At 42.5% G+C, this 25,449-nt stretch overlaps 1 protein-coding gene across 2 annotated transcripts in view; it reads left to right on the top strand.

Moving 5' to 3' along the window:
* The window catches only part of RGS6 (regulator of G protein signaling 6), a 505,151-nt gene that overhangs the window by 44,895 nt on the left and 434,807 nt on the right, over positions 1-25,449 (top strand). For both annotated transcript variants that reach the window (XM_075927285.1, XM_075927284.1), the window contains exon 2: positions 8,259-8,363. In XM_075927285.1, the coding sequence (XP_075783400.1) occupies positions 8,280-8,363 (84 nt within the window). In that variant the 5' untranslated portion in view covers positions 8,259-8,279. The remainder of the gene's footprint in view (positions 1-8,258; positions 8,364-25,449) is intronic.

The raw sequence follows: 25,449 nt of genomic DNA, 5'->3' as shown, positions 1-25,449 counted from the left end.
TTGAACTACAACTCCAATAGGACACCATGGCAGCTCAGGTGGGCACAGAGATTAATTCTGACTCAAAACCAAAATTTTTTGGGGGGAAATCTCTAAATGTTTGTCACAGTTTCAGGGTAACTGCACCTCTGATTTATCTGTGGTCTGTTCAAGGGATACTGCCCTTCTGTTTCTGGCTTCTAGCAATCACCTCTCTATGGATTGTGACCTGTGTCCCTCTCTCTCCGAACCCTGGGGCATTTAGGCTTGCAGTCCCTCTGCACTTCATTGTGTTTATCCAAGAAGGTCTGACCTGAACTCAGATCTTGCAGTTTCCTTTCCCCCAGGGATTAAAATAGTTTACCAGAGACCAGGAAACCTTCACAAAGCAAAGTTCATTTGTTGGACAAAAGCATTATTGTTTTACGATGCAGTTTCTCTGTAAAGTCTGTAAACTTACGTCATCTACTACATGTCACCTCACCCATCTTCCATACAGTCTATGGCTATACTACGAACTTTTTCCGGAAAGGAAATGCAAATGGAGTGCTGATTAGCATTTCTCGCGCTCTCACATGCATATTCTCTTCCAATCCTTTTTGCGGAAGAGGTTTCTGCATAGTGCTTTTTTGCCCCCAAACCTCTTCCGCAAAAAAGGATTGGAAAAGAATATGTAAATGAGAGCATGTAACAGAGTCTAAGGACTGCCTCCAGGGTACACCCCACACCATATCCCCTGCTCTGTCTCTTATGCTTCTTAGCCCTCTATGGCCTCCCCTCTCTCAATGTCTATGCCTCAGAGTTTCATTTGTCCCCGTCACTCAATGTCTGGGAGGGGCTCTCCTCTGGGGTTCCGGCATTTCTGCTCTGCTCTCGATGGGGCCGAACGCTCTGGGTCGGGGTCAGAGTCCTCTCGGCTCACCCACGTCCCTCCAATCTCCTGCTGGGGAGAACACAGCCAGCCTCTACTCTGCTTCTTCCCAGCTCTCTTCCTCCTCCCTGTGGATTTGTCCCTGTGGTTAAAATTCATGTCAGTTTGTTGGAGCAAAATGAAGGCCTTCTGTCAGTTCAAGCTCACAATTTTATACAGTTTGTGTCTGTTGTTGCCCAGGCCTCCTGAAACAATCATTTCTTTTTCTTCAGGGCATAAACATTCAAAGACAGGATATTTGTACAATGGGCTTTGGGGTTTTTATTGATCTTTCCCTGGGGATTCCAGATTCCACAGGGGATCTATCCAGTGAGCTAAGAACACACAGATAAATGTAGTGTGTATTGACACACAAGACTTTGAATATTCCATAACATAGATTATTTCCCCCATCTCAAAATCCTAGTTTCCAAAGTTTTCATGCTTCTGAGGTCTGGCTCAGAGGCAGATGAAAGACAATATGGGAGGGGTAATTTCTCTAATTGGGCCAACTTTTTTTTTGTGGGCCAGAATCATAGACCTAGAAGAGACCTCAGGAAATCATTCAGTCCAGCACCCTGCCCAAAGCAGAACCAATCCCAACTAAATCATCCCAGCTAGGACTTTGTCAAGCAGAACTTAAAAACCTCTAGGGATGGAAATTCTACCACTTCCCTATGTAACCCATTCAAGTACTTCACCACCCTTCTAGTGAAATCATTTTTCCTAATATCCAACCCAGAGATAAAATTCCTTGATACCTGAAATGACTGATTCTTGGAGCAACTGGTTCTGGAACCTATAAGGAGAGAGGCAACTCTTGATTTAGTCCTAAGTGGAGCACAGGATCTGGTCCAAGAGGTAAATATAGCTGGAGCGCTTGGAAATAGTGACCATAATGTAATAAAATTTAACATCCCTGTGGTGGGAAAAACACCTCAGCAGCTCAATACTGTAGCTTTAATTTCAGAAAGGGAGACTACGTGAAAATGAGGAGGTTAGTTAAACAGAAATTAAAAGGTACAGTGATAAAAGTAAAATCCCTGCAAGCTGCATAGAAATTTTCAAAGATATACCATAATAGGAGTCTATCTTAAATGTATGTCCCAAATTAAGAGAATCAAAAAAGTGCCAATGTAGCTTAACAACCAAGTAAAAGAAGCAGTGAGAGATAAAAAGGCACTGTTTAAAAAAGTGGAAGTTAAATTCTGGTGAGGAAAATAGAAAGGAGTATAAACTCTGTCAAATTAAGTGTAAAAATATAAAACTTCAAAAAGTAATAGCAAAATGTTTAAGTACATCAGAAGCAGGAACGCTGCTAAACAACCAGTGGGGCCGATGGACAATCGAGATGCCAAAGGAGCACTCAAAGAGGATAAGGTCATTGGGGAGAAGCTAAATTAATTCTTTCCATTGGTCTTCATGGCTGAGGATATTAGGGAGATTGCCAAACCTGAGTCATTCTTTTTATGTGACAAATCTGAAGAATTGTCTCAGATTGAGGTGTCATTAGAGGAGGTTTTGGAACAAATTGATAAACTTGACAGTAACAAGTCATTCATGCAAGAGTTCTGAAAGAACTCAAATGTGAAATTGTGGAACTATTAACCGTGGTTTGTAACCTATCTTTTAAATCAGCTTCTGTACCTAATTACTGGATGATAGACAATGTGATGCCAATATTTAAAAAGGACTCTAGAGGTGATCCTGACAATTACAGTCCTGTAAGTCTTACATCAGTATTGTAGATTAACATAATTTGTTGGTGAAAAGTCACATGGTTTCTGTAAAGGGAAATCATGCCTTACAAATCTACTGGAGTTCTTTGAGGGGGGGTCAACAATCATGTGGATAAGGGGAATGCAGTAGCTATAGTGTACTTAGATTTCCAGAAAGCCTTTGACAAGGTCCTTCACCAAAGACTCTTGAGTAAAGTTAGTTGTCATGGGATAAGAGGGAAGGTCCTTTCATGGATTGATAACTAGTTAGAAGACAGGCAACAAAGGGTAGGAATAAATGGGTGAGTTTTCAGAATGGAGAGCGGTAACTAGTGGTGTCCCCCAAGGGCCCACATTGGGGCCAATCCTATTCAACCTATTTATAAATGATCTGGAGAAAGGGGTAAACAGTGTGGTGTCAAAATTTGCAGATGCTACTAAATTGCTCAAGGTAGTTAAGACCAAAGCAGACTTTGAAGAGCTTCAAAAAGATCTTGCAAAACTGATTGGGCAACAAAATGGCAAATGAAATTTAATGTTGGTAAATGTAAAGTAATGCACATTGGAAAAAATAATCCCAGCTATACATTCAAAATGGTGGGGACTAATTTAGTTATAACTACTCGAGAGCCATTGTGGAGAGTTCTCTGAAAACATCCACTCAGTATGCAGAAGCAGTCAAAAGCAAACAATATTGAATCATTAATAAAGAGATAGAGAATAAGACAGAATATCTTATTGCCTCTGTATAAAACTATTGTACACTCACATCTTGAAAACTGCATACAGATGTGGTCATCTTATCTCAAAAAAGACATATTGGCAGTGGAAAAGGTTCAGAAAAGGGCAACAAAAATGATTAGGGGTTTGGAATGGGTCCCATCTGAAGAGAGATTAAAAAGACTGGGACTTCTTATTTTAGAGAAGAGGAGACTAAGGGGGGATATGATAGAGCTCTATAAAACCAAGACCGGTGTGAAAAAAGTTAACAAGGAAAAGTTATGTACTTGTTCCCAAAACATAAGAACAAGGGGTCACCAAATGAAATTAATAGGTAGAAGGTAGAAGGTTTAAAATGTATGAAAAGACATTTTTCCTCACTCAGCACACAGTCAACCTTTGGAACTCCTTGCTTGAGGATGTTGTGAAGACCAGCACTTTAACAGGGTTCAAAAAAATAACCAAATAAATGAGGTTAGTTAGGTCCATCAATGGCTATAAGCTAGGATGCATAGGAATGGTGTCCCTAGTTTCTGTTTGTCAGAGGCTGAAAATGGATTACAGAAGAAGGATAATCTGATGATTCTGTGTTCTGTTCACTCCCTCTGGGGCATCTGGCATTGGTCACTGTCGGCAGACAGGATACTGGGCTAGATAGACCTTTGGTCTGTCCCAGTATGGCTGTTCTTATGCTCTTATGATGAGCTTTATGAGGTTGTGGGATTGTTTGAAGGCCAGAAAAGGGGGTTCGGGAAAGATTTCTTTCGGGATGTATATTCTCCATTGAGTATGGGTTGTAAAATTGTTTGAGAATACCCAGTATGGGTTCTAGTGTGGGATGGTAGCTGACAAATAGGGATGTGTAATATGTAACTGGTTTTTTTTTGTCCTGTTTTATAGCAAGTTCTCTTGGTATTTGAGTGATCCTCTCCACAATGTATCCAGAAATATAATCTATGCTATCATGTGCCGAAAGTGTCCGTCTGCTATGTACATTGGACAAACATCTCAGACACTTCGCCAAAGGATTAATGCCCACAAAACAGATATCAGACAAGATCACAAAGAGAAAACAGTTTCTTGCCACTTTAACCAGAAAGGACACTCTCTAAATGACTTAGCCACCTGCATTCTGCTACAAAGACCTTTTACATCTGCACTTGAAAGGGAATCCTCTGAACTGTCATTCATGTTAAAATTCCACACTTGCCAACAAGGACTTAACAAGACTTTGAACTTTCTCACCCATTACCAAGACAGTTTCCCCAATTATCACCTGTAATACCATTAACTCACAAACATCCCACTCTCCCTACCTTTAATATCAGCAATTCACAGACACTTACCTTCCTTCCTCCCCCTTCCCATCCCCCCGCATCCCTCTTCTGTTCTGCAATGTGATTTGTCCTTTTCATATTTGTTCATTTTTTTTAATTGTATCCTTTGGTATATATGGTTGTGACTACTTTCTTCCACTATTTGATCTGAGGAAGTGGGTCTGGCCCATGAAAGCTCATCATCTAATAAACCATCTTGTTAGTCTTTAAAGTGCTACATTGTCCTGCATTTTGCTCCACAATGTAGTTTGCTGGAATGTTGTCAGTTGATGAGAAGGTTTTAAGTGTATCCTGGACTTTCTCTTTGGAACATACATTAGACTATTGGAATGCTGCAATAACATTTTTATAAAGTTACAACTGTCTCAAATGTATGGCTTTGTTGATTATATTTGTCACAATTTCCTTTAGTTTAAAAATGTAACAATGAAATGCCTCACCTTTTCCAAACGGAACTTCTAATTTTATGGAAAGCTAAAATATTTTGCCTTTTTGGGGGGATAAAAACTCATTAAAGCACTGGAATTTCTGGGGAATGGAAATTCTGGTTTTAGTCAGTTCTAATATTAAAGTCCAGAGCAGATAGCACGATGGCTCAGACCATAGCATTTGTGGATCATTACACTCTCCTACAGTGCTTAATTCATCTAAGGCAGTGGTGCAAAACCTATGGCTCTTGAGGACAGCTTTGTTGAATAAAAACTTTTGTATATGATTGTGAAGTTACCGTTCCTATCTGAATCACACTCTGCAATTTTAAACTGATGTGTTAGAATCAACCCTGTCACTATGGAGAGGAGGCACCGCTTTTTCAGTTGATTCCTGCTGCTTCCCCTGCAGGCTCAGAAGTAGCTTGGGTATAAGCTTGGGAGCACTTTAAGTAGTTGCTGTCCTTTTCTGGCTGTTCAGCAGTTCCCTGATGAGGGCATCACACCAGGGAGAAGAGAGTATTGCTGCTTGCTCCATTACCTACCTCCCTGCTGGGCTATGGGAGCTGCAGGGAGGGAAGGAAAGGAAACAGTCCTTTGCCATGATGCAGTCAGAAATCTTGACAGTGAGTAGGCTGCTGCTGTGCTGAAACCACATCTTATTGTGCTGACCAAATGCTGCCTTGCTATTTCCTTGTGCTCTGTGGCCACCCGTATCCATCTGTTGTTGCTTGTCATGTATTTAGATTTGAAGCTGTTTGTGGGTAACTACTAGTTTATTTCTATCCCTGAGCACAATGGATCATGGTCCATTACTAGGGCTCCTAGGTGCCACAATAATACAATTAATAAACTGACTGCCTCTTCCCGAGACTGGGGAAGCATGAAGGAAAGGATGGTTCCCCTCTTCTGCACGGCCCCACAGAACAGTCCAGGAAAGGGGAAAAGGAGGAGAAACTTAAAACCAGCAATCAGGTATGACTTCCTGGTTCTGGGCCTTATCTGTATCATTCAGGGACAAATCCTTATGGACCACCCACCAGCTGGGGATGGCTGAAACAAAGTGCACTGCTTCTTCCTGACCTGGTTCCTACACGCCCACTACATGAGAGGTTATAGGGGAGCTGGTGCAGGAACTGCCTCGGCCAACTCTATACCTTCTGCCCCATGCTAACAAATTCCTCCAGCTGGGATCTGGTAGATGGTTTCCATTTCTTGTGGTGTCTCAGAATCTGCCCTAAAATACTAACTGCACCTCCTTGATCTTTTTTTTTAAATAAAATGTTTGGACATAAAAGATTGAACATGCTGCTCAAGGGTGTGTTTGTGCATGTGTAGAGTACCAATCCCTGAATTGTATGGGTAACATCTAGTATTTTATATGTTTTGTACATTTTGTAAATGCATAGCTAGCTCACAGTAGACTGGATGCCTGGATACCTTAACACTAATTCAGACCCCCCCCCCCCCCCACCTTGATCAAAGCCATTGTGGAGGTAATACTGAAACCATTAATAATTAAGACAGCTGGCGAGACAACCTTTACCAGCAACCTCATTCCTCTGGAAATAGCACCAATGGATTTAAAACTTCAATTCTCATTACGTATCTGTAAGAAGATGGTCTGTCCCTTTATAGGGATAGGGATTCTGGGGCTACCCAGCACTGTTGAGTTATCAGACCCAGCAATCTGAAAAGCCAGGAAGTGGCTCAGTTGGGGAAGGGAAGATGGTTTCTGCAACTGGCCAGGGAGCAGAAAGAGTGGTGGAGAATTAAAGGTCACTGGGCCTGTGCAGCCTCTGTTGGTCAGGGAAATAGCTTTTCTGTGTTTTTATTATTCTTTTTTTTTAATTGAATTGATTGAGGGAAGGGCCTGAAAGAGACTTGGCTGTGGACAGACAGTTCTAGCAGGTCTATACTATCAAATTAAAGAGAAGAAATCGTAAGCGAAACTGGATGTCACTATATTAAATGACATGTAGGAATGGAAACTTCAAGGTCTAAAAAGTCTCACTGCACAATAACTGTAGAAATGTAGCCGTGTTAGTCTGGTGCAGCTGAAACAAAAAACAGGACTGCGTAGCACTTTAAAGACTAACAAGATGGTTTAACAGGTGATGAGCTTTCGTGGGCCAGACCCACTTCCTCAGATCAAATAGTGGAAGATTCCTGTTAAACCATCTTGTTAGTCTTTAAAGTGCTATGCAGTCCTGTTTTTTGCACAATTACTTACATTGCACATGGAGATCTTGATTCAATGGCTGTTGAAGTCAATGTTATATTTGATATAACAAGGGGTGATGGTTATACAAAACCTGATGTAGGTTACAAAACATATAGGTATGTTTTTCAAAAGATCCAAAATGACATTCAATGGGACTTGTGTTTCAAGAACACTTAATTGCTTTTAAAAATGCCTGCCTAAGTGTCTAATAAATCACATGTAGACTGGAGCTTTTAGTTTACATACAAACCTGTTATCCTTTGGGCTAAAAATGGTCTCCACAGGGCAGTAATGCCCTCTGTGTTTTTTTTCCAGTCATTATAGTTCATTACTAACAGGTTCATAACCCATACGGATGCTGAAAATCAAAATGTGTCCATAACACTGAGGAAGCTGGATTAATATTCATGTGTCACACCTCCATGATAATCTATTGTTTCTACCAGTGAGAATTTTGCCATAAGAACAGTAGCAGTTTTTACTTGTTCTTGTGAAATGTATTCAAGTGTAGTCTTTCTATTTTGACTTTGATTTGGGGTGTCTCAGGCACATATAGCCTATAAGGAAAAGAAGTAAATTGCTAAGAAGATACCAGTCAGTAATGCTCTATTTAGCTGGATTTATTATAAAGAGAGGAAGTTTTATGCAAATCACTCACCTGTCTTACAATGCCAGGCTGGAAATGGGGAAAGACAGCTATTTGATAAAGACAGTTGATTGTTGCTAAGTATTTCTTGTTCTCTGAGTGTTTCATTAAAATGAAAATGTTTTTCTCTCTCTTACTTCCAAGCAATCATGTGAGTGAATGTGACAAATCTGTTGTAATGAGAACAGAGCGCGTTTCCCTGTCCCTTCCTCTCTTGTATCTGTGAATTTGCACAGTATCTCATCATACTCCTATGTGACTTGATGCTCCATTGGATTCTATTCTTACTCTTGCAGTGTGAGTGACAACTATTAAGTATGGCCCAAGGAGCTACTGATCAAAGTAATGTGGAAACAGCTGACCCAGAGGAGAGTTCTCCAAATATGATTGTCTACAGAAAGGTAATGAATTTGGGTTTATTTATAAAAACTTTCTATGCCATCTCTGGCTGGATTGTTAAATACATCTTTTATTCTGTTTTAGAGCACATATGTAACATTTCATAGGGCAACAAATTCTTACACTACAAGATTTGAGGATTGATGTTGCTTCTTTCTGTATGCTTGCAAGTACTACTTTTTTTGTAGCTGTAGTATATAAACAATATTTTATAAATCTTAATGATAAGGCCAATGGTAATACAGCTTGCAATTAATATTTTTAATTGTGAACATTTATTTACCTATTCAATTTACTAAATATACCTGTCTAAAACCTTATGTGCTTTATGACCCTTATCCAATATATAGTTTGTTCTTCCATACAGTGGCTTCATTACAAATTTTTAAATGTCTTTTTGCATATAATTTAGTGTTACCAGTTACTATGGCATCCCTTATGCTAAGTATAGGCAATAACAAAGTGCTAGGGGAAAATGAATTACGCAAAAGATAATTATAAACATGTTAATGGTTACCATGGGATATAGTGGCTGTTAATAACCATGACTCTATAACTGTACACAAAGCTCTGTAATACAGGGTAGGGGAAACTGTTCCTGTCCTGGAATGCATACGCATGCCTTCTAATCTGACTTCAGTTTCCATTGGTGTTAAATCTAACCCCCTAAATCACTCTTCCAGTTTTTTGTAACACACAAAGCTTAGGGAGCATTTAAACTTTAAGAGGGATTAATGAACCAGATCTGCCTCCCAAATTCATATTTTGGAGAGTTTTCCTCTGTTTTTTTTAAAAAGCCTCTACGCTTTCTTTAAAATACATTTTTCACAGAATAAAGAATGCCCTGGCTTTGAGGTAACTGATATGTGTGTTTAAGAATCATAGAGCTTAAAATGGGAGGTAGAAATGACTTGAAATCCTGACTGATGTGTCTCAGTTGACAGCATATGAAGCTTAACTTATAAAACTGTAGCAGAAAACCCTAATAGAATTGTTTTTTGTTTTTGTTGTGGCTGTAATATATATATTCACTGTGATAAAATGTCTCATTCTGAAATACTCTGGAGAGTGGGGAGTTAACGCTGAAGGAAAAGCAATCTTTTAAATTATGGCATGAGAGCATTGATTTATTTTCAGAATTGTCTGTTGACTATGGAATTGGGTGTCTATAAGGAGCAGTAAAACCCTGAAAACATTTTCTATACAGTATGGGAAACTGCTATGTGGTGCTGCTAAAAATGAAAATTTCCTACATCCACCATCAATATATTTGTACCCTGAGAGAAATGCTGAGTTTTACTATGTTACAAATGATGTTTGCATAGACAGAACACTCTTGTTTTAAAAGCTTTTAATAATTTATTTGACTAACAGAATGGTTATAAATAAAGGAAATATGCTGTTGTCCCATACCACAATTTTGTTTTCCATTGCATGATCGTGATCTCAGATACGCTGGTACATAATTTAGGTTACATTTATGCCTATTGAGCCTTGAACTTCTTGTTTTTGATAACCCCGGTTTGGATTTGGTTGTTGCTTGTTAGATCTGGAATGTGAATGCTGACCTAGCATAGCTCTCTGAGTAATTATGGGCATTGGTTTTAAATGTGATATAAACTCACTTCAGCTTCTAATTCAAAAGTAGCTGTAGATGTTAACCATCAGATGTAGCTACCCAGAGTCTACGATCTGAAAGGTCCAGTCACTGCTCTCAGCACGATCAGGGTCATCTGGAACTTATACTTAGGCTGCTAGGATTCTGAGTTCATCATCCAGAATTGGGAGGTGTTGGTTCCATTTGAGACTCTATCCAGTCCTGAAAATGTGCTTTTTCTTGTATGTTCACCAGTTTTCTATTCCTGACATGTTGTTTACACTTAAACAGAATAAATTTGTGACAGCTGCTGTTATACTATTATCATTGTAAAATAATTGTTGCATGATCTGCCATACTATTGGGGGAAAATGCTCCTGCCATTTGATTTATTCCTCTAGAGTGGGTACACCTGGTGTCAGTACTATCATTGTTCCATGCATATACCATCCAAGTGCACCTATACTTCTTAATTATCAGGTTCTATGCATCACCCAATAATAATTCTTTCTCTCTATTACAATATATTGCTGCAACTCTTTTTTTTTTCTTCTGGTGCTGGGTTTCACTGAGATGGCATTTCTGTGTTTAGGGTTGGTCAATACTATTCTTTTGACATTGCTCATCTGGTGGCTGGCTGGCTGACTTTCTGGGCCTGTGTAGTGGTTTGTTAATTAGTGTATATGTTATATAGAGTATACGCCGGTCTGTCTCCCCAGCACAGAAAGGATTAATGTCATAACCAATGTCTGTTTGTGCTCTTTCTTCAGGTACCATTTACTGAGTGCATAGACAATTTTCAGCAAATCCCAAAATAAACACTTCACAGTAAAGCCAAGAGCTAACTTCCCCTGACCCAGGGGCTTCTTGCCAGAGCCCTCCCTGTTCTGATGTCTCTTCTCCAGTCCTCCTATATTCCATTTGTCTGGGGCTCTTCCCCTGGTCTGGGGCCTGCCACAGGAGCCAGCCTTCTTCCTTTAGCTTCTCTCTCTCCCTAGTTCTTTTAGCCTTTATAGGAATTAGGTCCTAACTGGTCATTGCCTGACTTCTTCCCAAGTGGGTCTGATGATCCCCTCCACAAGGTGTAAAGTATCCTATTACAGTCACTATTTACTTTTATATCTCTGTGAGAGATGTTAGAATGTGTGTATTCAGGTAAATGTGCAACTGCTGAAAAATTCAAGGGTTACACATTTATGCATTTGGGGATGGTGGAGAGGCAGCTCAGAGGCTTCTGTGTGTGTCAGAGGCAGGAGTGCAGGGGCAAGGGGGAAGGGCAGGTGGCTCTGCAGGAGCTGGTACTAATGGGGAGCTGGACCTTGCAAGCATGGGCTCCCACCTGGCTCCCACACTGCTGCCTCTGTATCAGAGGCAGCATGCAGGAGGGAGGGGACAGGTGGGAGCTAGTGCTCACAGGCAGTTGGCTTTTTGACACAGAGGCTGCTTTTTATAGCAGCTTGTATGCCTTCTCCTAACTGTTCTGGTTGATGTTTGAGGTTGAGAAATCCTTTTTATTTCTGTTTCCTTCAGAATTAACTTTCTGGTGCTGAGGCTGATAAGTCACAAGGCATGTGACTACTGAATGTGGAAAAGGTACTCTCCAGCAGATTCCTTCAAAACCAGTAGTTTACCACATGTTCTTTCTTGGTGGGCAGCCGGGCCTTGTTCACCTCATCACAGAAGAAGTCTGTGTTCTGTAGTGACACCACCATCAATCACAGAGTGTGGTTTCCAGTATGATAACACGTATGATGTCCTTCTATCTGGGCGTATACCTTAAGATGTAGCCCAAAGAAGCAAACAGGTGGGTCAGACAGGGTGTTGTGGGTTGTATTGCAGTGCCTGCTGTGGTTTGTCTTGTTCTGTGGAGCACTGGCACTGGTTGGGAATTTTACTGCACTCTGCAGAACACATTCCATTCCTGCCACTCATGTACTGAGCGGTGACTAAAAAGTAGTAACAACATTGTGCATGTGGTTCTGGCAAAGATGCTGGATTTTTTTTTCATGGGATTACAGCAGAGGGGGAAAGATAGACTTTAAATTTGTCTTTAAATCACATTATTTTATCCTTTAGCCTAGTTCTTATTGTAGCAGTAGTCTAAACACAAGGGCTTTCACTGGAAGTGAGTGCAATTTGATGCTTATTTCTATTTGTGGGTGGTACTGAGGGTGTTTTGGGAAGACAGAGAAACGCAGAAGGAAGTCTGGGAAGAAGAAAAAAGATGATCAAGTATTAATTGATTTTTTTCACAGCTGTCACTTTTCCTTGAAATCCAAACTCTGGTGCATCTTTCCAAAAATCTAGCCCCTGAAGGTTTAAGCTCCGTGGCCCATATCAAAAGAGGAAGCAGTCACTAATGCCATCTTGTACTAGTAAATAAACAAAACAAATCTGAATGATTACCAGAAATAAATTGCTGAATTTGGAGGAAGTTCAGAGACAGCAGCAAAAAATAATTAGGGGGCTTGAGGAAAAGATATATGAGGAAAGATTAAAAGGCTTGGGGCATGTAGGGGGCAAAATAATCAAAGAATGTAAGCACTAAAGGGGAATGGGAGTTGTTTAGGGTAGTTTTTAGATAATATACGTAAGAGCAATAGGATGACATTTTTTTAAAAGTGAAACTCTAGACTGAGTATAAGAAAGAGTCCCTCAGTGAGCTGTCTTAGACTGTGCAATAGTCTCCCAAGGGAGGTCTGTAAGCCTCATTGATTGAGATATTCAGAACAAGACTGAACAAACCTCTAGTGAATACATTATAGGGAACAGTCCTACAGGGGCAGAGATGAACTGAATGATCTAATAGGACTTTTCTGTCTCTGAAGGTCAGTTTTGCCAGATATACACATGAGTTTTGGGCATGAGTGAACTTCTCAAATTGTGAATTTTTGTTGTTCATTTTGTCTTTTTAAGTAAGCAATACAATTCAGTTTCTAAAAGTAATTGCTGCTACAGGTAATTTTGATGTGAATTTGCAGCTGATTCATGATACTTTTTGAAAGTTTTAATCATCTGCTTACCTCAGTTTTTAAAAGTCTTGCCAATTTTTAAACATTTCACTTAAAAAAAAGTTAGTTAAAACAATTTCATTAAAAAAATTACATTAACAGCCTATGTCCCAGTTAAGCTCTATAGAAACCCAGGACTGACAAGCATTTTGGATGAACGAATGCAAGCAAATCTGGAATTATGATGTAGAGAGGAATAGTACAAGAAGAGCGGAGAGGGTGTATTAACCAGGAGGACAGAGAGAGAGGGGCCAGAATAATAGTGTAGCTGGTTCAGAGTGGTAGAGGACAGAGGTCAGTTTAGATGGGGTGTAAGACGCCCCCGTGGACGGAAAGGGGGGGCCGCCCCCCTCTCCTAGCCACTCCTCCTCAGGGTGCGCCCCTCTTGTCCCAATAGTACAATACTCGTGACTAGTCCCGTCACGCCGCTTAAAGCACCGGCCACCCAACAGCCTATCCAGCTGACAGAAAGGGGGGGAGGAAAGGGGGTCCGGACCCGCCCTCGCTCCGGACCCCGACCCAGGGCCCTAGAGTCAGGACACTTGTCCTCACTCACAACGGGGGGGGGGGGGGGGTCTGCGCACCCTAAACTCCCCCACTCACGGGTGCCACGGCCCCACCCTGGGCCGCTTCTTTCCCCCCAGCCAGCGTCCCCCCCCTAGTCCTGGTCCCCTGGGTTGGACTGCACCCAGGGCCGCCAATACCCGGTCTGCTCCGTCTCCGCCGGAGCCGCTCCTTCCTTCCTCGGACTCCCCCCCCTCCTTGGGCTCCAAGTCCATTTTTAAATCTCCCGCCGGGCGCGGGAAGATGATGTCATGCCCTACGTCATCGGCCGGCGCCCTGCCCCCGAGGCGCGCCAGTGACGTCACCCCCGGCGCGGTCCCGAACGGGCGTCTGCCCTCCCTGGCGCACTGGCGTCCGGGCCCTGCTAGCGCCCTTCCTGGCTCGGGATGCCCCCGTGCCGCGGCCGCTCCAGGGAGTGGTGGGGCTACCCCGCCACATGGGGAAAAGTAAAAATAGTAGAGCAACCGGCAGTAACAAAACTTAATGTCAGATGCTAAAGAATATATTGCTGATTTTTAGAATCCGGTCAGAATATCAAGTCTGTTCTGTTTTACCATTCTAAATGGTGGAAGCAAAAACCATCTCAAAGTTAGCCATCGTATCCTAATGGATGTTCTACTAGCATCAACAGCCACACAGAATGAAAAGGCTCCTGTGCGTGGTTCAGAACATGAGAATGAGTTGACTTAATTTTCATATTTATTGAAAGAAAAACAGCTGTATCTTGAGATTTCACTGACGTCTTCCAAAAATACATGCCCCTTCATGAGATTCAGCTCTCCTGTTTCATGCAGTATCACTGTAGTTTGTTCTTGTCTGCAATGCTTTTGTATATCAAAGTGTTGTCTCAGTATTGTGAGCCCCAAACATTCAGGAACAATGAATCAAGCCTCCCAAAATTATGAGACTGGCTTAAAATGTGTGATATTTTAAAAGAAAAAAGTTGTTGTGGTTGTTTTCTCTTTATTTGTAGTCTGATTCTTGAGGCTTTGGGCATATTTTCAAGCCTTTCTTGGCAACCAGTAGGAACTTTTTTTAAACAAAAACTGAGATTCTCACAAAATCCCTTGTCTCCAGATTCTTGGGCTTTATATGAAATATTACCTATCACAAGACTTGCAATAGAATTGCAAGTACAGGCAGTCCCCGACTTGTGTGGATCCGACTTATGTCGGATCCGCACTTACGAACGGCTTTTCTCGCCCCGGAGCTCGTGGGCGGCGGGACCGCCCAGAGCGCAGCGGTCCCGCCACCACGTCCTCTGGGGCAAGAAAAGCTGCTCCGGGTCTCCTTGGTGTGCTGGGGGGGACTCCCCAGCACAGCAGGGAGACCCGAGCAAAGCTGCACAGGCGGCGGACCCCGCTGCCCATGCGGCTTTGCTCCTTTGCCCCTGTGCACAGCAGGGAGACAGGAGCAAAGCCGCAGAGGCGGGGGACCCCGCCGCCGGTGCGGCTTTGCTCCGGGGCAAAGGAGCAAAGCCGCACGGGCAGCGGGGTCCTGCCGCCTGTGCGGCTTTGCTCGGGTCTCCCTGCTGTGCTGGGGGGGACTCCCCCCCCAGCACAGCAGGGAGACAGGAGCAAAGCCGCAGAGGCGCGGGACCCCGCCGCCTGTGCGGCTTTGCTCCGGGTCTCCCTGGTCTGCTGGGGGGGGGGGGGGCGCAGCTAGTGCGCCCCCCCCCCCCAGCAGACCAGGCTTTTGTTGTGGACCCTGGGGTAGAGCAGCTGGGGTGCTGCCGGGTTGGTCCTGGGGGGACCTACTCGGCAGCGCCCCAGCTGTTCTGTCCCAGGCTCCAGATTCAGCCGCTGTTGAAACTGATCAGTGGCTGATTCCAGGAAGCTGGGGGCAGAGCAACTCTGCCTCGGGCTTTCTGTAGTCAGCCTCTGGTCAGTTTCAGCAGCAGCGGCTGAATCTGGAGCCAGTTCCGAGTTACGTACAAATTCCACTTAAGAACAAACCTGTAGTCCCTATCTTGCACATAACCCGGGGACTGCCTGTACTGCCAACACTAAAGACTGTAGAGATGAAATTGCCCGCTGATATCTTAAGTGAGCTTTATAATGACCTGTGTTTGTGTAATATTTCGAGACAAGAAAATGAAATTAAAGCAAGAAAATGAAATTAAAGCAAGGAAGTAAGGTTTAGAGGACATACCACTAATTTAAGAGTAAATGACACTGTAGGGTGTAGTAGGAAGAGAGCCTGAGTTATAGACCCCTGTATTAGAGGCCTGGTATGAGGCCTGACCTAATTTAGCAGGCAAACTGCTGACATAAAGCAAAGTTAGTGAAAGCCAGACTATGGGCAAACTTCAGGTGTTGCCTGCTTGTGTTTACAGAATCTGGCAAGAACAGGGCTGATATTTCAGAAACACCCATTCCTCTGAAGTGCCAGGCACAAAGTACGTACACAAACACATTTCAGAAGAGTGATACCAGAACATCCCAATATAAAAAAGATGGATAGCAGGAGCACGCCCATCCCTCCTAAAAGATAAGTGTTTTAATTAAACCAATATGTACAAAAAATGTGTAATAGCTAGCTGTATCAGGGAGCAGTAATCAACTATGTCAGAGAGGCGGTACGCAACTTGTTTATATGATCATAGAATCACAAAATGGGAAGGGACCTTGCGAGGTCATCAAGTCCAGTCCTCTGCATTTGTGGCAGGACCAAGCACTATCTTGACTATCCCTGACAGATGTTTGTTTAACTTGTTTTTAAAAATCTCCAATCACAGAGATTCCATAACTTCTTTAGGCAATTTATTCCAAGATTTAACCACCCTGACAGTTAGGAAGTTTTTCCTAATAATGTCCATCCTAAACCTCCCTTGCTGCAATTTAAGCCCATTGCTTCTTGGCCTCTCATCAGAGGTTAAAGGGAATACATATTTTTCTCCCTCCTTGCATTTTTCCTTATTGAACTTCATTCTATTTACCTCAAACCATTTCTGCGGTTTGTCCAGATCATTTTGAATTATAATTCTCTCCATCAAAGCACTTGTTACCCTCCCAGTTTGGTATCATCTACAAACTTTGTAAGTATACTCCCTATGCCATTATCTAAATCGGGGGTGGAGAATCTTTTTTGGGTCTGGGGCTGACCCCCAGTCTAGTAGATTTTGTGTGTTCCAGCCCCACCATGGGATAGTGGGGGGACTGGAGTGCCAGTGATGTCTCCCCAATGCTGGGGGTGGGGAGCGCCTAGCCTCGGGGACTGAATCCAGGAAAGCCGGGGGCCACAGATTCCCCACCCCTGATCTAAATCATTGCTGAAAATCTTGAACAGAACTGGATCCAGAACTGATTCCTGTGGAGTCCCCTTGTTATGTCCTTCCAGGTTGTATTTCCATAGTTTATGAATGAGAAGGTCATGCAAGACTATATCAAATGCCTTGCTAAAGTATAGCTATACCACATTTACCACTTCTCCCTTATCCACAAGGCTTGTTGCCTTGTCAAAGTAAGCTATCAGTTTGGTTTGACATGATTGGTTCTTGACAAATCCATGCTGACTTGTTTGTAAATTGATTCCTTAATTATTTGCTTCATTTTCTTTCCTGGTACAGTAGTTAAGTTGACTGCTCTGTAATTCAACGAGTTGCCCTTATTTCCCTTTTTATGGAGGGGAACTTCTAGTCTTCTGGGATCTCTCCCATATTCCATGGCTTTTTAAAATAATAGCTAATAGCTTAGACATCTCATTAGCCAGCTCCTTGAGTATTTTAGGATGAATTTCATCAGGCCTGGTGACTTGGATATCTAACTCATCTAAGTAAATTTTAACCTTGTTCTTTCCCTATTTTAGCTTGTGAACCTATCCCATTTTTACTGACCTTCTCTGTTAGGTGTCCTGTCACCACCAGACTTTTAGGTGAAAACCAAAACAAAGAAGTCATTAAGCACCTCTGCCATTTCACATTTTCTGTTCTTGTTTTCCCTCTTCATTGAGTAATAGGCCTACGCTGACCTTGGTCTTCCTCTTGCCTCTAATATATTTGTAGAACATTTTCTTGTTACTCTTTATGGTTCTGGGTAGTTTGAGCTGGTTTTATGCCTTGGCCTTTCTACTTTGGCCCTACATACTTGTATTAGGGTATACAGATGTAATTATGAAAGTGTACAGGCAGTCCCTGGTTTACGTACAAGATAGGGACTGTAGGTTTGTTCTTAAATTGAATCTGTATGTAAGTTGGAACTGGCGTCCAGATTCAGCCGCTGTTGAAACTGATCAGTGGCTGATTCCAGGAAGCCCGGGGCAGGGGCTTCCTGTAGTCAGCCACTGATCAGTTTCAGCAGCGGCTGACTTGGGGACGCCTGGGGCAGAGCAGCTGGGGTGCTGCTGGGTTGGTCCAGTAGCGCCGCCGCTCCTCGGCGCTACTGGACCAACCCAGCAGCACCCAAGCTGCTCTGCCCCAGGCGTCCTGATTCAGCCGCTGCTGAAACTGACCAGCAGTGGCTGAATCAGGACGCCTGGGGCAGAGCAGCTGGGGTGCTGCCTGGTTGGTCCCGTAGCGCCCAGAGTGGCGCTACGGGACCAACCGGCAGCGCCCCAGCTGCTGTACCACAGGCGTCCGGAGCAAAGCCGCGGAGCATGGGGGCAGCGGGACAGCCCAGACGCGCCGTGGCTGTCCTGCTGCCTGCGTGCTCCGCGGCTTTGCTCTGCTTTGCTCCCCTTCTCCCTGGTCTGCAGACCAGGGAGAAGGGGAGCAAAGCAGAGCAAAGCCGCGGAGCACGCGGGCAACCCAGATGCATCTGGGCTGTCCGCTGCCTGCGTGTTCCACCGCTTTGCTCCCTGTCCCCCTGGTCTGCAGACCAGGGGGACGGGGAGCAAAGCAGAGCAAAGCCGCGGAGCACGCGGGCAACTGACAGCCCAGACGCGTCTGGGCTGTCCGCTGCCCGCATGCTCCGCCGCTTTGCTTCCTCTCCCTGGTCTGCTGGAGACCAGGGAGACGGGCCCTGTTCATAACTGCGGATCCGACATAAGTCGGATCCGCGTAACTCGGGGACTGCCTGTATTTTGGGCCAGCTGAGTGGGAGAATGTAAAGTCCCACCATTCAGCGAGCTGTGTCCATTGTCATGGGCATACATGTCTTAGTAGCCTCATAAAGTCTGCCAGGTGCTATTGCTGTCCTTTGTCAACAATAAGCCTGGGCTGGTGGCTTTGTACCTTAACAAATCTTGTGGTCAATGAATGGTTTCTCAAGGTCTGCTGTGCCAGCTCTCTGCAGAGCTAGGGCAGCACACACATGCAGCCAAGGATATTGGTATAGGGCTATTATAATTATCCCCTAAGTAAGCCAGAAATTCATTTCAGGTTAAACCATAAAATAAACCCAGACTTATAAACAAGGCCATAAGAATGTAGAGTCAGGGGACCCAGACAGCCTTAACTATGCCCTCCCATATAGAAAAACACATCTAATTAAAATCAATGTAATCTAATCTGGGTCTGTATACGCTAAAATATCTTGCACATAGTCAATGTTAATGGATGGCTGAGCTAAAGAATGATCTTAATTTTGTATCTGACAGATTGTCCAACTTTTTGAAAGAAGAGGTTCCTGAACAAGGAGTTTACCCAGTCACAAAGACTGGAGTGTGGTTATTGCCTTCCCCACTTACTGCCTTGGACTGTTATGTATAAGCCTAATAAAAGTATTTTTGCAGGGAGAAGCTTTTCATTGCCAGTGAAAAACAGTAATGCTTGTAGCTTTTCACTCCTATACAGCTATCTGTCTGCAGTGAACAAATAAAACCATTCAACCAATGATATGAATAATACTGTATCAGAAATTCCTTGTCTAGAAATAAAAGCGGGGAGGACCTGGAAACAGTTTTGAATTTCTCCATAGCTGCTATTGGATATACACAGACCATGATATTACCTATAAGCAAATGGGTTTTGGATTGCTTTAGAACATAGAACCTATGTTGGGTATTCCTCAGAACTTTTGGTTACTTTAGTGACCTAGGCCACTTGCCTAGCATTAAGGAGTAACTTAATCTGGATCATGGGTGGTAGGTAATCTAGTCAAGGGCAGGCATTGTGTTCCCAAAACTGACTAGGCTCCATGGCTGCCTTGGAGGGCTGTGGCTGTGATGTGGCAGCCCTGGCTCTCTGTCCGGCCAGGAAGGATTGAGCTTCAGGACTGGGGTTTTACAAGGCTTGGCTCCACGGTAGGAGGTTGCTTAAAGTGTGGAGGTTGTTTTAGGTGGAAGGAAAGGGTGGGGCCTCAGGTGGGAGGGGTGGGGCGGGGGCTTGCCTTCCCTAGCTGGGCCTTTATCTGTCTCCCATGCTCTGAATAGTCCCATTGCAACCAGTGGGGATATTTATAAAATGAGATACTCCTCAGCATCAATTACTGTAGAGCCCTGCATGGATACAAATGTCTACCCATGGAGCCAGACATCTGCAGATAGAAATTGGTATCCACTGATCTGCAGGGTTCTACTCCCCAGAGGCTGTGGAGAGTAGCATAGCTCTACTCTCAGGAGAGTAGCATGATGCTACTGCTCCCAGGAATCAGCACCCAATGCTGGCAGCTCCTCCCATTTCTGTGGCTGTGGACACTGTTTTCTATCTGTGAAGACATTTGTATCCATGCAGGGCTCTGAATAAAATCTGACCGTAACTTAACAAAAAGGACGTTAACAGAGGCACCTTATTATTTTTTAAAATAGTATCATAAACTGAAATACTAATAAGAGAATGGAGAGTTGAGGGTAAAGGCATTAAAAACAAATTGCAGAGTAGATTTACAAAGGCGATGTGAAATAAAAGTAATAAAAAGAGAAACTATTTTAGAGATGAATTTTTCAGAAGAGTTGGAGGCAGAATGCATCAAAAAAGGCATCTCACGGTATGAAGTGAGTGAAGGACAAAGGCAACTTAAATTTAGGGACAATACCTGAAGACTAGGTTAAGAGTACAGAAGAAAAGGAGAGACCTACAGAGTCAGAACCTGGAGAAATGCTGGATCTATGGGAAGGAGAATTTAGAAGAAAAACTTTAATGAGTTAAAGGAAAAAGCAGGACAACTTAGTGAAAATGTAGAGAAGTGTAGACAGAAGATAAAACCAATAAAAAGCAGTTCATCTGGAAAGGAAAAGAAAAGGCAATTTTTTAGGTATTTAAAAGAGGATCTGGCACATTCTGACAGCAGGTATGCTAAGATAATAAAAAAGATGACAAGCTCACAAATAATGTCAAGATTGATTGGAAATAGTAGTGATTATGACGACAAAATGTGTTTCATAGTTATTGTCAGCAAGTCTGAAGTGGAAGTATGGAAAGAAAGTAAAGTATTATTTTATTCTGATTAAGTTTAGATAGTGGCATTATTTGGAAGAAATAACAGTAAGAAATCTGGTTGGTGACAGACAAAATAAGAAATGGGGGAAAAGCGAAAATCTGGAGAGTCATTGGCATATGGATAACAGTAGGAAACTAAAGTTAGATGTGAACAGTCCTAGAAACTATAGAAAGGAAAGTAGGGACTGCAAAGAAAACTTTGTGGTACCTCAGCCCCCAAAAATGAGCAGTTGACTTTGTCAGAACTGGGCATCTGGTGAAAATGTTTAGAAAGGTAAGCTGGGAACCATGAGAAAACAGAATCACTTATGCTGTGAGGGAGGGAAAATAGTAGACTTGAGGAGTCTATTGTCAACACTACTAAAAGGAAAAGAAAGGTCAAGTTTGGATTTTTTAAAAGATATGCTTTGGTTCAAAAGGAATTATTTTGGAGATGTTTTCTCAGAGAAGGTGAGACCAGAAGAAACCTTCAGAAGATGAGCACTTTGAAAATCAGATAGGTGTCTAATTATGGATGTCCAAACTTAACATTACCTTTTGATTTTTTTTAAATGGCTCATGAGAATTACCTGGCTTTTGGGTTGGGCATCTTAAAAGATGCCTTTCAGATTACAGGCTGCTAAATGAAGAAGGATGAGCATTCAGAGAAGAGCCATGAGAATGATAAAAGGAATGAAAAACAAGTTTTATAGTGGTAGACTTGAGGAGCTACATCTGTTCCATGTAACAAAGAGAAGGTTAAGAGGTGACATGATCGCAAGCTGTAAACACACACATGGGGGAACAAAAATTTGATAATGGGATCTTCAGGCTATCAGACAAAGGTATAACAAGTTCCAGTGCCTGGAAATGAAAGCGAGAAAAAGTTAAATTGCAAATATGATTCAAAAGTTAAAAAGTGAGGTAATTATCCATGGAACAATTTCCCTGTGGCCTATGCTGCACATGAGGTCAGATTAGAATTGATCACAGTAGCTCCTTCTGGCCTTTATAGTCAATGCATCTGGATGATCACAGGTGGTCCCTTCTGGACCTAAAATCTTTGTATCAGAGAAGCTTAAAAAAAGGTGAAGAAATATTTAGTAAAATGGAACAAGCAGATGATAAATTTACAATGTGTCAGAGAAAAGCTGTGTAGTGGGTGAAATAGGGAGTGGCATTACCGCTAGGAATGAACAACACCCTCACAGCATGAGAGAAATGGGAGAAAAGAGATTATAGTTGTTTGACATAGGGTGTTGGCTGTTGGAATTGCAGCTGTTCCATTGTAGTGCTTCAGTGATTGGGTTTGGTTCTGGTTTGAGCAGGGGATTGGATTATATGACCTTGTGAGGTCTTTTCCAACCCTAATATTCTATGAATCTATGATTCTGTGAATTTTAACCCTACCTATGACAATGAGTGGGGTTCTCCTATTGGCATAGGTAGCCCTACCTCTTGAGAAGCTGTACTTGGGTACACGCAAGATTGTACTGTCAGCCTAGCTCTATCTTCATGGCAACTTCGGTCAGCTTAACTACTCTGTTCAAAGGTGTGGATTTTTCACACCCCTGACCAACATAGTTAAAAATGACCTCACTTACTAGTACAGACCAAGCCTTAATCTTGCTTAATTGTGATCAGAAAAGACCTGAGCAAGGATGAATCAGTGAAAAGATAAAGAGTGTTGCAAGCATTTAAAGCAGCAGAAAGGAGATGGTCCTACATGAAGAAACAAAAAAGTCTGTATGTCACATTGAGAGAATACAGCTATCAGGTAATGAAGCAGTAGGAAGACTTAAGGAGGAGGTAAGGGATAGAAAAGATGGAGAAAATGACCCATGCTCTTAGTGATTTTCAAGCTAAATGTGGCAAATCCTCTGCAGAGAAGACAGAAGATGGAGGTGAAGGAGAAAGGAGGAGTGAATCAAAAGTATAGGAAAGTTTATGGATTAGAGTGATCAGAGTTAATATGACTGCTACAGCAGGATTGCTTTTACAGGGGAAGAAGGGGGATATGCCAAGAGGGATTTAAACTATAACAAGTCAGTGGGAAGATTTTCTCAATGTAAATTCTACTGCTGTTTCAAGGGATAAAACAAACTATTTTACTACTTGTCTTTGGAAAGAGTGACATTTGCAACTGAATACGTACAATTGTTCAATTGGAGCTATTTTATATTACAGGTTAAAGTCCCAGTGCATGTGACCTGAGACTGAAGAGACAAATCTACTTAGCTAATTTTGGAGAGCCTCTCCTGTTTTCTGCCCTAAATTGTTATGTACTGTTGCCGATCACTGTCAACAGCTGCATTGTTTTACCTCAGATGTGATTACACTTCAGTGGAGCACTGAGTGATACTGTACAGAATAGATGTAGTCTGTACAAATTATTATTCATAAGAAGGCTAGTAGGGGACTACTCATAGAGATAGATGCACAGTAACAAAACTTCATTGCTAATATCATTTCTATTTAAATCTTGTAAAGTAACGAAGGTTTTTACTTCAAGCTGCACATGAGATATAAGAATGCCTAGACAATTTGCTGACAGAGAAGCAAATCTGATTCTATATCATAGACTTCAGTGAGGCCACATGCTTTTCCTCAATGAAGACACAAGCCAGTAATGTAGGTGAAGCTACTGCAGAAACATTTTCAGGCTGGCAATTTAAAGAAATGTCTGTTGAAAATCTACTGGCCAGGCAAGAATTACTGCAATCTACTACAACTGTAGACCTGACACTGGAAAAATTTAATGCAAAAATTGCAGAGATCAAAGAGGGAGTCTCCTTTCTTGTTACAGGTTTATTTTGTCAAGCGATGTAATAAAACTAACAGTATTTTGAAGATGGGAAGTAGATTACATCTTTCAGACCTAATACAGGTTGATCCTCTATAATCCGGACTTCCTTCAACCGGCAACATCCATGGTACAGCATCTGTGGGTGCTCTGGGGCTGGAGTACTCATGGGAAGAAAAGTCGAGAGCTCCAGGCTCAGCAACTCTCCCCTGTCCTCCCTGAGCTATTAGATCACCACAATTTGTTGATTTGTAGTGTTCAAGTTCAGGGGAGGGAGAGCAGCTGGCCTGGGGAGCATTTGGGAACTGGGGGCACAGTCTGGCAGCAGTGGGGCTTTGCTCCTGGCCCCTGGCCTCTGCAGCTGTCTAACATCTTCCCTGAAGCACCCACCCCCATAACCGCTCTATCAGTTCCAGCCCCTCTTCTGCCACTGGAGAGGAGCTCCACAGCTGGCGGCAGTAGAGGGGCTGGCATTGACCTCCCCTGGTCCAGGAAATTCCTGATTTGGGGATTGGTCAGGTCCCACATTACTGGACCACGGAGGTACAACCTGTAAAGATATTGGACTGGAAGCTAAAGGCAAAAGTGTAGTTGATTGTTTTAGTCATCAGACTGGATTTACAATGTCGGGAGAGAAAGAAATACTTTCATGCATAAATTGAAAGTTGAAGGAGCACAGCTGAAACATGGGAGGAAGGGGGAGGCATATATCACATGCCATGGTAATGAAACTGCTGAGATTTCAGGACAAGATCAAAGGTTTTAGCGCAAGCTAGAAAGCATGGAAAATACTTTGGTGAGCAATATCCCTTATATATCTTTCCAGGTATGAGATTTGAGATGAAAAAGAGCTTTGAGGTGAAATTCACTCTTGTTCAAAAGGCCATTTCAAAGCTTCTCCACCAGTTGGGCCCTAATTGAGAGCTCAAGTAAGATTTAAGTAGTGCATAGTGTAACCTACTGCTGAGTATTATTACCTTTGTGTGCTGTCCACTACGGATGTGAGTTTGTTACAGCCTGCAGCTAAACAGCCTGCTTCTTTAAGTTTGTGCATTTTTCTTTTAATGAAAAAAGAAGAAAAAATTCACCCAGTGTAGCCAGTCAGAATGAGAGGTTATAGCAATAGTCCCCATCTTGGCTGTCACTGGGAACTTTCAGAGCTAAATGCATGACTCTCTTGAGTTAATCACTTAACCAAGTTATTTGCTCTGCATATATATATTTTATGATGCACTGATCTACCAAATCAAAATGATTATTGAAACTCAGTTGCTTTAAATTCCCTTTACTAATACAGACATTACACCCCCACCCTGTAGAATAGGTCACATACTGCAAACTTTTGAAGTGACTTTCATGACTTGATACATACTTCAATGAAACACATGTTAAATAGTTCCTTTGAATGCTGAGTCCTCTGAAAATTCCTCAGAGGCCATTACCATTGTGTAGATCAGGAGATCACATACTTATTCCCACCAAAAAGAGAAACCAGTCTTAAGACCACTTCTGACTTTTGCCTATTATTGTAGTTTTTGTTTTCAATCCCTTCTGTAAAATGGGGGCACTGCAGTTATCTGATAAGCCTGAAAGAGACTAGCTTATTAACAAACTGGTTGATGATGCATGATGGTACTGTTCTTTGAGGCCAGGTATTTTTATGGAATTGGAAATATCTGAATCTTTGGTTGGGGATAGTTTCTCTTCCTCCAGTAAATGTTACAAATAATCATACAGTAGGAATTTTGGTTTCTAGCTCTTTGATTTTTATTATCATAGCTAGTAATAATGTACATCATTATCTTCTATAGTTAATTTA

The sequence above is a fragment of the Pelodiscus sinensis genome, chromosome 4, assembly GCF_049634645.1.
Source record: "Pelodiscus sinensis isolate JC-2024 chromosome 4, ASM4963464v1, whole genome shotgun sequence".
NCBI classification, from domain to species: domain Eukaryota; kingdom Metazoa; phylum Chordata; order Testudines; family Trionychidae; genus Pelodiscus; species Pelodiscus sinensis.
This window is presented reverse-complemented; position numbering and strand designations above follow the sequence as displayed.